General features: G+C 45.9%; 1 protein-coding gene and 1 long non-coding RNA gene across 2 annotated transcripts; one reads left to right on the top strand and one right to left on the bottom strand.

Annotated features, from left to right (window-relative positions):
• Nucleotides 1–128: 128 nt before the first annotated feature.
• Nucleotides 129–8,655, bottom strand: NDUFA6 (NADH:ubiquinone oxidoreductase subunit A6). Its single transcript, XM_010373460.2, has 3 exons — nt 8,313–8,655; nt 1,074–1,189; nt 129–329 (listed from the first exon to the last, which is right to left on the bottom strand). The coding sequence occupies exons 1-3, from the start codon at nt 8,449–8,451 to the stop codon at nt 198–200; spliced, it is 387 nt and encodes a 128-aa protein (XP_010371762.2). The 5' UTR covers nt 8,452–8,655; the 3' UTR covers nt 129–197.
• Nucleotides 8,656–8,753: 98 nt separating this feature from the next.
• On the top strand, nt 8,754–12,491 carry LOC104669997. The gene is made up of 4 exons (XR_004052838.1): nt 8,754–8,884; nt 9,001–9,284; nt 10,499–10,710; nt 12,463–12,491. It is a non-coding gene; the product is annotated as an uncharacterized LOC104669997 (long non-coding RNA).
• The last annotated feature ends 1,350 nt before the right edge of the window (nt 12,492–13,841 follow it).

Below are 13,841 nucleotides of genomic sequence, written 5' to 3' on the forward strand. Positions count from 1 at the left end.
CCAATTTACAGCAAACACCACATTTCAAGAAAAGGGAAAGAACAGGTGGTGTGTATACCAAAGCCCCACTTGCTCAGGCAAAAACAGGCTTCAGAACATTGGTTCATCAATGGAATTCTATCACAAAGTGACCATCGTATAGTGAGTTTATTTGTGCTCTAAAATAATATCAACATGCACCTTTCCACTGAGTGATTTCATGGGTCATGGCCAACATAGAACTTGGATAGGAAATCCTTTGGCCTTGGCGCTTCTGTTTCATGGAAGAACCGCATAACATGTGTCCGCTGCTTCCATACTTTAATTGTTTCTTCCAGTTCCATCTTTCCCTGAACAGCGAGGAGAGAGGTCATCAGTCACAGTGGTCAAGTTGAAGGCATATGACACTGAAGGCCAGGATTCTATTCTCTGCTCAGCATGGACTTGTTGAATGACCTTGGGCAAGTAACTACTCTGTCTGGGCAAAGTTTCTATGTCTGGACAATCAGATGGTTGGGGTAAATGATTTCTGAGACCTTTCAAAGATTCTTTAACTCTGGTTAACTGGTACCAAGAGGAGAAACATATAGGTTAACAGGCTCTTATCCCATGACCACCTAACCTGACTGGCTTATGTTTCTGCTTATCATTTCTTCTGTTACTGACTGGTCTATGCTGAAGCTCCCATTGATGCTAATGTGACTGGCCAGGGGGACAGAATCAGCCCCAGGATTTGACCCCATTTATACAGGACTCATAACCAGCCTAACTGCCTCTTCCAGCTGTAAACTGGCATTCAGATGAAGTGGTAACTTCTAGGGATGAGGTTCAAGAAGAATTCAAACTTTCCTCCCAAACCCTTTTTTTTTTTTTGGTTATAAAATGCAAGTCCCAGTGGATGTTGCCTTGATGAATCTTATCTATTTATCCAGATGATAACCTCCAAGTTCAAGTATTTCTCTGAAATACAGCAATAATCACTGCTGAACCAGTAGCTGCTTTCTAAACTTGGAGACAAAATGTTCATTTGGAAAGACTGAGAAGTAATGAACAAGTTGGCTGATCTTTTAAATTGGTCAGGGAGGGTCAGTTACCTTAATGACCAGAAGATCAACCACCCTGGGGTCTGTGACGTGGGCATTCTTCATAAACATTTCTCGGACTTTATCCCGTCCCATTTTCACAGTGATGTCCAGCTGGAATTGGTGTACTAGAGAGAAAAACATGACTCAGGGTAGAAATTGTATGGTTAAAACATGTTTTTAAAACCTAGAGTCAAAGGATACTCACTGAACACATACAGGTCGCCCATTCATTCCTTCACCAAAAATCAGCCTGACCCTAGGCTAGGTGCCTGAGGATGAGACGTGTGATTCATGGCATTTGCTCTCAAGGAACTTATTATTTTGTTTGGGGAAAAAGACCACTGAATTTGAAGAGGCAGTAAAGCATTGTTCAAGAGTTTGAACAACCTAGGTTCAAATCCCAACTTTTTTTTTTTTGAGACGGAGTCTCGCTCTATCACCCAGGCTGGAGTGCAGTGGCCGGATCTCAGCTCACTGCAAGCTCCGCCTCCCGGCTTTATGCCATTCTCCTGCCTCAGCCTCCCGAATAACTGGGACTACAGGTGCCCGCCACATTGCCCGGCTAGTTTTTTTTTTTGTATTTTTTTAGTAGAGACGGGTTTCACCGTGTTAGCCAGGATGGTCTCGATCTCCTGACCTCGTGATCCACCCGTCTCGGCCTCCCAAAGTGCTGGGATTACAGGCTTGAGCCACCGCGCCCGGCCTCAAATCCCAACTTTTGTTAGGTATATGATCCTGTGTAAGTTAACTTTCTTGTGCCTGAGTGTATTTTTTTAAAAATTATTTTTTTTAGCCGGGTACGGCAGCTCACGCCTGTAATCCCAGCACTTTGGGAGGCTGAGGTGGGTGGATCACCTGAGGTCAGGAGTTCAAGACCAGCCTGGCCAACATGGCGAACCCCATCTCTACTAAAAATACAAACATTAGCCGGGTGTGGTGGCGGGCGCCTGTAATCCCAGCTACTCGGGAGGCTGAGGCAGGAGAATCACTTCAACCCGGGAGGCGGAGGTTGCAGTGAGCTGAGATGGTGCCACTGCACTCCAGCCTGGGTGACAGAGTGAGACTGTCTCAAAAAAAAAAAAAAAAATTATTTTTTTGGAGACAGGGTCTTGCTCTGTGTTATCATAGCTACCTGCACCCTTGAACTCCTGGGCCCCCGTGATCCTCCTGCCTCTCAGCCTGGCAAGTTGCTGGGATTACATGCGTGAGCCATTGTCCTGGCTGAGTGTATTTATTTATCAATAAAATGAAGACAGTAACAGCACATATAACTCCAGGGCTCTTGTGGAGATTTCATGAGACAATGCAAAATGCTCACAATAGTGCCTCACATGGAATAAGCTCTCAATAGACATTAGCATTATTTTTATATGGAACAATCGGCAAAAGAAAACAGGATTGAAATTAATGTAAAATGATGTGGCCTAGGCTGTTAAGTACTACACAAACTTTGAGTTGAGGGAGACTGCTAGGGGTTTATGCAGGTTAGGGAGGCTTCAATCCAACAAGCAATTAATACCATCTTAGGTTACTTGGAGGAAGCAAAGTTTAAGATGTTGCTCCACTTGTCTAGGTGTTAAATTCTGACTGGAGGGACAGCCAGCTATGAATATAAACATAAAATCATAATACTCAATAATCCCTGATTAAGCTCCTAAAATAGTGACAAAGACTCAGTAACCTGGAACTTCAGATGAGACGTACGGATGTCCTTTGAAAATTAGGTTTCAGTTACATGCATTACCACCCCCTGGGACGCTCAGCCATCTGTGGATTTGTTGATGACAGGGTCATGAACAGGGTCTTGCGTGGTAGGTGGGATACACAGAGGCATACTAGGCTGTGGGGACAGCAGTATCAAGGCTCCCAGGCTAGAATGAGCACTGTAGTGAAGGAAACCAGTGTATTTCTTTGGAATACCTTGTCTTGTGGTCATTCCTGTGACATGTTCACCCTGGCCTACAGAACTATCATAACCAGCTCTGAAAATGATGAAGGCCATTTTCTGATTGAATTAGCAATAAAGTTTGAACCTTAAATTTTTTTTTTTTTTGTAGAAGCAGGGTCTCACTATGTTCCCCAGGCTGGTCTGGAACTCCTGGCTTCCAGCAATCCTTGACCTCCCAAAAGGTGTTGGGATTATGGGCATGAGCCACTGGACCTCACCTGAATCTTTTTACTCCTAACTTAGTGACAGTGATAGAAAAATAAAGCCTCTGCTGAGGGACATATCATAGGCCATGCTGCAAAGAAAACAAAGTTTCTGATCCAACCAAGGAAAAAGCAACAGCAGAAATCTACTAGGAGAACTGGCATCCCAGCTTGATAGGTCAATGTTAACACCACAGAGGACAGAGGAGCATTCACTAGAAGTAAGTGTCCAGGGTGTGCTGGAGCAGGCTCTCATGGAGAGCCAGTTATACATCTCTTCCCAAATCCGTCCACACTGACTTCACTTAAAAATCAATCATGGTGGGAGTATTTATACCATGGAAACTGGCAAACACTATAAATTTGAGTTCTACCTCCCACAGAGCTGTTCACCAAGGTATATTAGGAATTCCAGTAAAGAGCAGACAAAGGGACAATAAGAAGACAGATGCAAAAATAAATGCCAACTAATATGGAATCTGGAATTTTATTATTATTTTTTTAAGACAGGGTCTTGCTGTGTCACCCAGGCTGGAGTGCAATGGCATGATCATGGCTCACTGCAGCCTTGACCTCCCGGCTCAAGCAATTCTCCCACCTCAGCCTCCCCAGTAGCTGAGACTACACGCATGCACCATCGCGCCCATACTTTTTTAGTTTTTTGTGGAGACGGGCGTCTCACTACATTGCCTAAGCTGGTCTTGAACTCCTGGGCTTAAGCGATCCTTCTGCCTCTGCCTCCCAAAGTGCTGGGATTACAAGTGTAAGCTACCACACCTGACCAAACCTGTCCTTGGTACACGTGTGCCTAGAATCCAGTGCTCTTTTAAGGAAGAGATTATGAGGAATCTTCCCCTACTATCAGTGCTTATCGTTCCTGCATTTTTTATTTTAGATTCCTGACCAACTTTGGGAATGAAAAAACAAGATTTCTCTGGGCATACTTACGGGAGCTTGTGCCCATCAGCTCCCATTCCTCATGATCTCCTGAACTACTACACAGCAGGGCACTGGGTGATGAATCTTCTCGTCAGCAAAATGTTGACACTGCATAAATGCAACATTTTACTTATAGTTTCAGGAGGTTACAGATCCTTGAGTGCCCATCCTCAGATTAAGAACCCTTGTCTCTAGAAAGATAAATTCCATATAGGTCTGTCCCAGGCTCCCTCCTCCCATCCCAGCACTCTGAATGCACCCCCCAACCAGCGAGAAAGGCTGCAGAAAAGCAAATGGAAATAGCCTAGCCGTAGACTGAATCGTTCCTTGGTCTAAATCTGTGGCAAACCAGCAACGATTTTGCCCCCCAGAACATTTGGTAGTGTCTGGAAGCATTTTTGGTTGTCACACCCATGGGGTGGGTGCTACTGGCATCTTGTGGGTAGAGGCCAGGGATGCTGCTAAACATCCTATGATGCAGGGGACAGCCCTGCACAGCAATCGTCCAGCCCACATGCCACTGTTGAGAAACCCTGATGTAAATCAGTTCCAATTGTTCTTTCTCAGCTCACAAATTCCTGGCTTATTCTTTGAATCCTGAGTGATCTATTTCAATTTCAATTACTTCTATTGATCTAATTCAATTTCAATCTACTTCTATTTCAATTTGAAAAAATCTGTGAGGCTCAAAAGGAAGTACCCTTTTTGGGTGAAGGTGACTTTTCCACAGTCTCTGTGTGCTTTTCTGAAGTTATTGTTAAGGCTTTCGTGAGTCCAGAAGGCTCTGACAGATTTGGAAGGACAGTCCGATACTGCTCTCAGTTATTTGCTCTAATTCATTTTGGTTGTATTCATACAAGGCACAAGGCCTGTATTCTTAGATGGGAAGGCAGCATAGTATAATGGAAAATAATGTGGGATTAGGGGTCAAATAAGCTGGGTAAGGTCTCCAGATCATTATAAATTATGATCTTGCCTGGGGTACAGCCTCCTTAGCCTGTCATCTCATCTAAAAAAATAGGAAAGAAAATAAACTCTAACCTAATTCTTTTACAGGAATATAGTGAAAAATCAAGTGACACCTTATAAAGCATGATCCAAATCCTGGCTGTTAAAACTGTCACACTTTTTCCCCCATACCTCTATAATACCTTGGGTTTAATTATCTGGTTAAATGCCTAAAATAGACTAGACCATAAGATTAGACCATCAGACCCCTGAAGGTAGGGTTGTGTTTTATACATTTTTGTATCTCTCTAGGCATCTAGTACTGACTCTGAAGTACAACAGATACTTAATGAAATGGAAATTAAATGAATGAACCGTTTCTATAGAAAGTCTCCTGTTATCTTACGGCCAGCAAACAGCATGTCATATTTTTTCAAAGGAAGGATTCAAAGGCAGTTCTATCCCTGTGCTCCCATGCAAAACTGGGCCCTGGGAGATTCAGGGAAAACTGCAGTAGAAGCTAAGAGCCGGGTATTAGGGGTTTACAGGTTGCCTACTTCCTAACGATGTCATCTGAGACAAATTTATGTGCCTCAGTTTTCTCATCTACAAGGCAAGAGGAAGCTATTAGAGCCCACCCTAAAATAAGTCATAGTGCTGAGTCATATGTAAGCATTTCAATAAATGTTAGTTATCAGCCAGTCACAGTGGCTCATGCCTGTAATCCCAGCACTTTGGCAGGCCGAGGCCAGTGGATCACCTGAGGTCAGAAGTTCGAGACAGCCTGGCCAACATGGTGAAACCCCATCTCTACTAAAAATACAAAAGTTAGCCAGGTGTGGTGGCGCGCGCCTATAATCCCAGCTATTTGGGAGGCTGAGGCATGGGGAATCACTTGAACCCAGGAGGCGGAGGTTGCAGTGAGCCGAGATCGTGCCATTGCACTCCAGCCTGGGAGACAGAGCGAGACTGTCTCAAAAAAAAAAAAAAAAAAAAAAAAAGAGTTATCAATACTATTTTTTTCATTAAATACTTAAAATTTTACGTTTATTAATACTCAGGCTGTTCTAAGTTATTGACACTATTTTCCCCTTCCTTGATTTGAATCCTCAGCTGGAGTCCTGATGATGGATACCATAAAACCCATGTGGCACAGGTCTGAGTAACTGGCCAGCTACAGATCACTGATCTTCCCCATAGGGATGCACACTCCTTGACCCCTTCTTTTCTCTCCTCTTCCCTTGCTCTTTAGGCTCCTGTAACCCTCTGCCTTCTTTTCCTCCTCTCAAGACCCTTCTGACTTTAGGACTTTCTTCCCAAAACAGAATTTGAGGGAAGGTCTTGGGAGGGGATGGTTTAGAAAGAGCTGGATTCTCAGAGTCAGGATACCTGGGTTCTGTCTTCTACTTGGCCACTGATCTACCCTTCACAAGCCACCCTTTTTGAATGTGGTCCTCCTTCCCCCAGCACCTTCCTCCTGCAACCAGAGAGGGTTCTGGGTACTCCTAGAAGTATTCTGCCAGGCAAACATTATGTTTTCAAACTTCTGAACTGGAATGCACCACCCCAAAACACACACACATACACATAAACACTGCTACTGTCGCTCCCCACACACATCTTTTATCTGCCTGCCCTTGAAGGCATCTGAATTTGCAGTCCCTGAACCAGCGGATCAGTCAAGTTTCTCCTTCTCTAGTATCGCGTGGGTTTAAGTTCTGGTCAGTAGCAATTTTTCCAAAAGTCAGCTTGAGGACAGGGACTCTGTGGAGCAGAGACGGTTCTCAGATGTCAAAGAACCGGGTTCTGCTTGGAAGCTGCTGCTAAGGTAAGCCCTATAAATAAAAAAAATAACAACAAAAACAATGGCAGCAGCTAATATTTAATGAGTTAAATATGCACCAAGCCCTGTTCTAAGCACTCTAGATATTTTAACTTAATACAGTAACTTTCTGAAGAAGGAATTATCATTCCCATTTTAAAGATAAAGAAACAGGAACAGATGAAATAACCGGCCCAACGTCACATAGTTAGTTGAGGGCAGCGCCTGGATAAAAGTTCATGCTCCTAACCACCACATTCTACCGCCTCTTCACACACACACAAGCAGGGACTCGACAGCCCTGAGGAGTGGCACCATGCTCCAGCTCACTCAAAAACACCTCTTTCTCACACTTCGGGAGGCCAAGACGGGCGGATCACGAGGTCAGGAGATCGAGACCATCCTGACTAACACGGTGAAACCCCGTCTCTACTAAAAATACAAATACATATGCCGGGCGTGGTGGCGGGCGCCTGTAATCCCAGCTACTCGGGAGACTGAGGCAGGAGAATGGCGAGAACCCAGGAGACGGAGCTTGCAGTGAGCCGAGATCGCACCACTGCGCTCCAGCCTGAGCAACAGAGTGAGACTCCGTCTCAAAAACAAAACAAACAAACAAAAACAAAAAACAAAAAACACCTCTTTCTCCGACTAGCATTACGCGCCATGTGAAAACACCGAGTCAGGCCGGGCGCAGTGGCTCACGCCTGTAATCCCAGTACTTTGGGAGGCCAAGGCCAGCAGATCACTTGAGGTCAGGAGGTGGAGACCAGCCTGGCCAACATGGTGAAATCCCATCTCTACTAAAGATACAAAAATTAGCCCGGCGTGCTAGCGAACGCCTGTAGTCCCAGCTACTCGGGAGGCTGAGGTAGGAGAATCGCTTGAACGCAGGAGGCAGAGGTTGCAGTGAGCCGAGATCGTGCCACTTCACTCCAGGCTGGGCTACACAGCGAGACTCTCACAAACAAAACAAAAAATCCAACGGACATCTAAATTACACTCTGCAACTCTAGACTGTGGGTTCCAGGTACACCAGTGGCTCGGCCTGGGCCCTGGGCACATCACTTCGCCTCTCGGTGCCTCCGCTGCCTCCCCCACAAAGTGAGTGTGTCACTGACAGTCCTCGTCCTTCTGCCAATTGCGGGGGACAAAACAGACCAAAGCTCCGAGGGCGCCATACGAACGCTGGGGACGGCCGGTCTGACCACGGCGCCGCCGCCGGGTCCGGCCCATGGTAGGCTCGGGTGACGCTCTTCTCCCGAAGCACCCGCAATCGCCTCTGCCCAAATTGGTGACCTCAGCTCGGCCCATGAGAAACCCCGGTCGGGCCGACTACGACCTTGAGCGGCGGCCTCCGGGTCCCCACGTAAGCCGCTACCTCTCACCAGTGTTCGGCACCTCCCGATACCAGGCGCGGTAGAGCTCGCGCACCCTCCGCTTGGCCTCGTTCATGTCCCGACTGAAAATGGGCTTCACAAAGGTGCTGGCGGTAGAGGCAGCTTGGCGGACGCCGCTCGCCGCCATCTTGCCAAAGTATCCGCTCCACAACCCCGCCTCTTGCAAGCCGCGCGTGCGACCCGCGGGCGAATGTCTTTTCTCATTGGCTGAGGAGAAATGCCCCGCCTGTATGCTGGGTGGGCGGGAGGATGACTGTAAGGCTCTCCGATTGGCTGGGAAGCCTCTCTCTGGCTGAGCGAACGGTGGGGGCTGCGCATGCTCACCTACAGAAGCGCCGCTTGGCCTTTGGACTAACGTATCTGTCGCGCTAACGGGCCGGCGTCGCCACCAGGGGACGCTCGGACAGCAGGGTGGTAGCTGGGTAGTGAGCTGGAGCCGGGGACGCCGAGCGACTGCGGGGCTTCCGTCAGCGTCCTGCTATCCGGCTGCCCGCCGTGCTCCCTGGTAGTGTCCGTGGACGCGCAGGCCTCGAAGAACCTCCTCGCGGTGGGCCCCCGAGGTAACTGCTGAGGCAGATAATGGCGCCTGGACTGCGGTGGCGCTTGCCCTGCCGCCTGGCGGCTTTCTGCAGGGCCAGGGTATACTTATTTTTCTTGTAAACCAACTCTTCCTTAGCGCAGGAGAGGTGTCAAAGCGCCGGCGCGTCTCCAGAGCCGCGGGAGGAAGGCTGTAACGGCAGCCCCATCGTAGACAGGCACATTCGCATCCTGAGCCCTGGATCTCTGAAAAGCAGACCAGAATTTGGAAGCTGGAAGGAACCTTAGATCGTCCATTCTGGGTGTCTCTCTTCGCTGGCGTTTTCCAACGAGAGGAACCTACAAGTGTCAAGGAAAAAAGAACAGCTAACCACAGGGCAGGCCACGGGCAAGATATCTCAGTGTTCTCCGCTCTCAGGTCAGGTAGGTACCGTCAGCATCCCCATTTTACAGGTGAGGAAACTCAGGTGGCCCAGAGTCTAGGTCACGTGACAGATCGCCCCCCACCTGCCTGACTCCTGCCTAAGAGTCTCGGTCTTTTTCTGAAGGTGCAGTTGACAGGAACCTGTGAGTACTGGGGAAGGGCCAGGGGCCAGGACTGAGCTTACCCCTGCATCTAGTCCAAACTTTACCATTTCGAAGGGTTAAAGGACCAGATATACTTTTTTCTTCCTTATTATCTTCTAAAATGTATGTGTATATTCAAGTGAGCTATAAAAAAGGAAGCACGTAACATACATAAATTATAAAGCATAATAATAAAATGGAAGCTTTTGAACCTCAGTACTGACTTAAGAAGTTGTAACACACTTAAGGTTTATATAAAGTGTCCTTAGATGTCCTTAGTAGCCACTGTTCTCTAGTTTTCTAGGTACATTAACTTGACTAGGCCCCACAACACACCAGTGAGATAGTGTTGATATATCCTTTTTTTTTTTTCTTTTTTTTTTTTTTGAGACAGAGTGAGATTTACCTAGGCTGGACTGCAATGGTGCAGTAAGAATCACACAGGTAGATATCATGGTATATAGGTGCTGTGAGAGTCAGAAAACCGACTGTGGCACCAGCTGCCTGGGCTTCAACCCCAATGCTGTAAAGTAACTTAGTCTCTTTGTGCCTCAGTTTTCTCATCTATAAAATGAGTATATCAGCCGGGGGTGGTGGCTCATACCTGTCATTCCAGCACTTTGGGAGGCCAAGGCGGGTGTATCACCTGAGGTCAGGAGTTTGAGACCCACCTGGCCAACATGGTGAAACCCCGTCTCTACTAAAAATACAAAAATTTGCTGGTGTGGTGGTGGGCACCTGTAATCTCAGCTAGTCAGGAGGCTGATGCAGGAGAATCACTTGAGCCTGGGAGGCGGAGGTTGCGGTGAGCCAAGATTGCGCCACTGTACTGCAGTCTGGGCGACAGAGTGAGACCCTGTCTGAAAAAAAGAAAAAGACCTCTAAACAACTCACAAACTGGGAGAAAATTTTTGCATATCACATGTTCCATAAGGGACTTGTATCTAGCATACATAAAATTCTTACAACTCAATAATGAAAAGACAAATAGCCAAATTTAGAAATGGTCAAGGGTGGCAACACAAATGTTGGTGAGGATGTGAAGCAACAGGAACTCTCCTTATTGGTAGGAATGCAAAATGATACAGCAACTTTGGAAGACAGTTTGGCTTTCTTACAAAACTGAACATACTCCTATCAGAAGATCCAGCCATTGCACTTCTTAGTGTTTACCCAAATGAGCTGAAAACTTATGTCCACACAGAAACCTACACGTGGATGTTTACAGCAGCTTTATTTGTAATTGCCAAAACTTGAAAGCAACCTGGATGTCCTTTAGCAGGTGAGTGGATAAATAAACTGTGGTATATCCAGACAATGAACTGTATTGAGCACTAGAGAGAAATGAGCTATTAAGCCATGAAAAGGCATGGAGAAACCTTAAATGCATATAACTAAGTGAAAGAAGCCAATCTGAAAAAGCTACATACTGTATGATTCCAACTATATTACATCCTGGAAAAGGTAAAACTATGGAGACAGTAAAAAGATGGCAGGGGCTGGGAGTGGGGAGAAATGCACAGAGGTGGTGCACAGAGAATGTTTAGGGTAGTGAAATTACTCTGGACTATATAAGGGTGGATACATGTTACTACACATTTTGTCAAACCCTACAGGATATACAACACCAAGAGTGAAACCGAATGTAAGCTATGGGATATGGGTGATACTGTTGTGTCAGTATAGCGTCATTGCTTGTAACAAATGTTTCCTCTGGTGCCTGATGTTGATGGTGGGGGGAGGCTCTGAGTGTGTGGGGGTAGGGGAACCCTGTATTTTCTGTTCAGTTTTGCTGTGAACTCAAAACTGCTCTTAAAGATGAAATTTTTATTTTAATGGGCAAATTATTTGAATAACCATTTCTCCAAAGAGGATATACAGATGACCAATACATATATGGAAAGACATTCAACATCATGAACCATTAGGGAAACACAAATCAAAGCCCTCATGAGATAGCATTTCTCACTCAGTAGAATGGCTAGAATAAAAAAGACAGACACAGCCAGGCACGGTGGCTCACACCTGTAATCCCAGCACTTTGAGAGGCCAAGGCTGGTGGAAACTTGAGTTCAGGAGTTCGAGACCAGCCTGGCTAACATGTTGAAACCCCTTCTCTACTAAAAATAGGAAAATTAGCTGGGCTTGGTTGTGCATGCCTGTAATCCCAGCTACTAGGGAAGCTGAGGCAGGAGAATTGCTTGACTCGGGAGGTGGAGGTTGCAGTGAGGCAAGGTTACACCATTGCATTCCAGCCTGGGTGACACAGCAAGACTCCATCTCAAAAAAAAAAAAAAAAAAAAAAAAAAAAGACAAACGTTAGTATTGGCAAGAATGTAGAGAAATTAGAACTTTCATACTTTGTTGGTGGGAATGTAAAATGGTATAGCCATTTGGGAAAACAGTCTGGCAGTTTCTTAAACAGTTAAATATAGCCAGGAAGAAGCATCACTTGAGCTTAGGAGTTTGAGACCAGACTAGGCAAAATAGTGAGACTCTATTTAAAAAAAAAAAAAAAAAGTTAAACGTAGACTTACTGTGTGATCCAGCAATTCCAATCCTAGGTATTTACCCTGAAGAAATTTTTGTCCATACAAAGACTTGTATGCAAATGTTCATAGCAGCATTATTCACCATAGCCAAAAACTAAAAACACTCAAATGGCTATCAGTTGATAAGTGGATAAATAGAATGTGGTCTGTCAGCCAGGCATGGTGGCTCATTCCTGTAATCTCAGGATTGCTTGAGGCCAGGAGTTTGAGAACAGCTTGGGCAACATAGTGATACTGGATCTCTACAAAAATTAGTTAAAATAGCTGAGCATGGTGGTACGTGTCTGTAGTCCCAGCTACTCAGGAGGCTGAGGTAGGAGGATTGCTTGAACCCAGGAGTTCGAGCTTACTATAAGCTACGATCCTACCACTGTACTCCAGCCTGGGTGACAAAAAAACAAACCTAAACAAAACCCAAAATAGTGGTGATATGGTTTGGATGTTTGTCCCCTCCAAATCTCATGTCGAAATGTCATCCCCAGTGTTGGAGTTGAAGCCTGGTGGGAGGTGAATGGATCATGGAGGCAGATCCCTCATGAACAGCTTCGCACCATCCCCTTGGTGATGAGTGAGTTCATCTGCAATCTGGTTGTTTAAAGGTGTATGGCATCTCCCGCTTTGCTCTCTTGCTCCTGCTGTCACCATGTGACATCCCTGCTCTCCCTTTTCCTTCTGCTGTGATTGGAAACTTCCTGAGGCCCTCACCAGGAGCAGATGCTGGAGCCATGCTTACACAGCCTGCAAAACTCTAAGTCAATTAAACCTCTTTTTTTCTCTCTCTCTCTCTCTTTTTTTTTTTTTTTTTTGAGGTGGAGTCTTGCTCTGTTGCCCAGGCTGGAGGGTGATGGCACGATCTCAGCTCACTGTAACCTCTGCCTCCTGGGTTCAAGTGATTCTCCTGCTTCAGCCTTCCAAGTAGGTAGGATTATAGGCGCACGCCACCATGCCTGGCTAATTTTTGTATTTTTAGTAGAGGCAAGGTTTCACCGTGTTGGTCAGGCTGGTCTCAAACTCCTGACCTCAAGTGATCCACCTACATCAGCCTCCCAATGTGTGGGATTACAGTCATGAGCCACCACGGCCAGCCTAAACCTCTTTTCTCTACGAATCACCCAGCCTCAGGTATTTCTTTATAGCAATGCAAGAAGGGCCTAATACATGTGGTATATCCATGTAATGGATACTCTTCAGCAATGTTGAACCCTGAAAATACACTAAGTGAAAAAAGCTAAACACAAATAGCACATATCATATTATTCTCTTTATATAAAGGATTCAGAAGACACAAATCTATAGAGATAGAAGATGAGTGGTTATCAGATGCTGAGAGTGAAAATGGGGACTGAATGTGAAAGGCACAAGGTTTCCTTTTTTCTTGGGCAGGGGGCGGTGGACAGAGGAGTCTCACTGTGTCACCCAGGCTGGAGTGCAGTGGTGCGATCGCGGCTCACTGCAGCCTCCGTCTCCTGGGTTCAAGCGATTCTCTTGCCTCAGCCTCCCAAGTAGCTGGGATTACAGGCATACACCATCACCCCTGGCTAATTTTTGTATTTTTAGTAGAGACAGGTTTTTGCCATGTTGGCCAGACTGTTCTTGAACTCCTAACCTGTGATCCGCCCATCTCGGCCTACCCAAGTGCTGGGATTACAAGGGTGAGCCACCCTGCCTGGCCTTAAGGTTTCTTTTAAGACTGATGGCAATACTCTAAAATTAGTTTGTAGTGACAGTGTACAACTTTTAAAATATACTAAAATTCATTTAGTTTTACACTTAAAATGGGTGAAGGAGATATTTTATAGTATGTAAATTATATCACAGTAAAGCCACTGAGGGGCGGAAATGGTCCTTGATCATTTTTTAA

Source organism: Rhinopithecus roxellana, chromosome 13 (assembly GCF_007565055.1).
Source record: "Rhinopithecus roxellana isolate Shanxi Qingling chromosome 13, ASM756505v1, whole genome shotgun sequence".
Lineage (NCBI taxonomy): Eukaryota > Metazoa > Chordata > Mammalia > Primates > Cercopithecidae > Rhinopithecus > Rhinopithecus roxellana.

Bases quoted from the DNA above. Each gene is read 5' to 3' on its own strand.
- NDUFA6 (XM_010373460.2), bottom strand. From the start codon at position 8,451: ATGGCGGCGAGCGGCGTCCGCCAAGCTGCCTCTACCGCCAGCACCTTT. The intron at 1,190-8,312 runs GTGAGAGGTAGC...TTTTCTCTCTAG, and splicing joins TCGGGAGGTGCCGAACACTG to TACACCAATTCCAGCTGGAC. The intron at 330-1,073 runs GTAACTGACCCT...CTCGCTGTTCAG, and splicing joins TTGATCTTCTGGTCATTAAG to GGAAAGATGGAACTGGAAGA.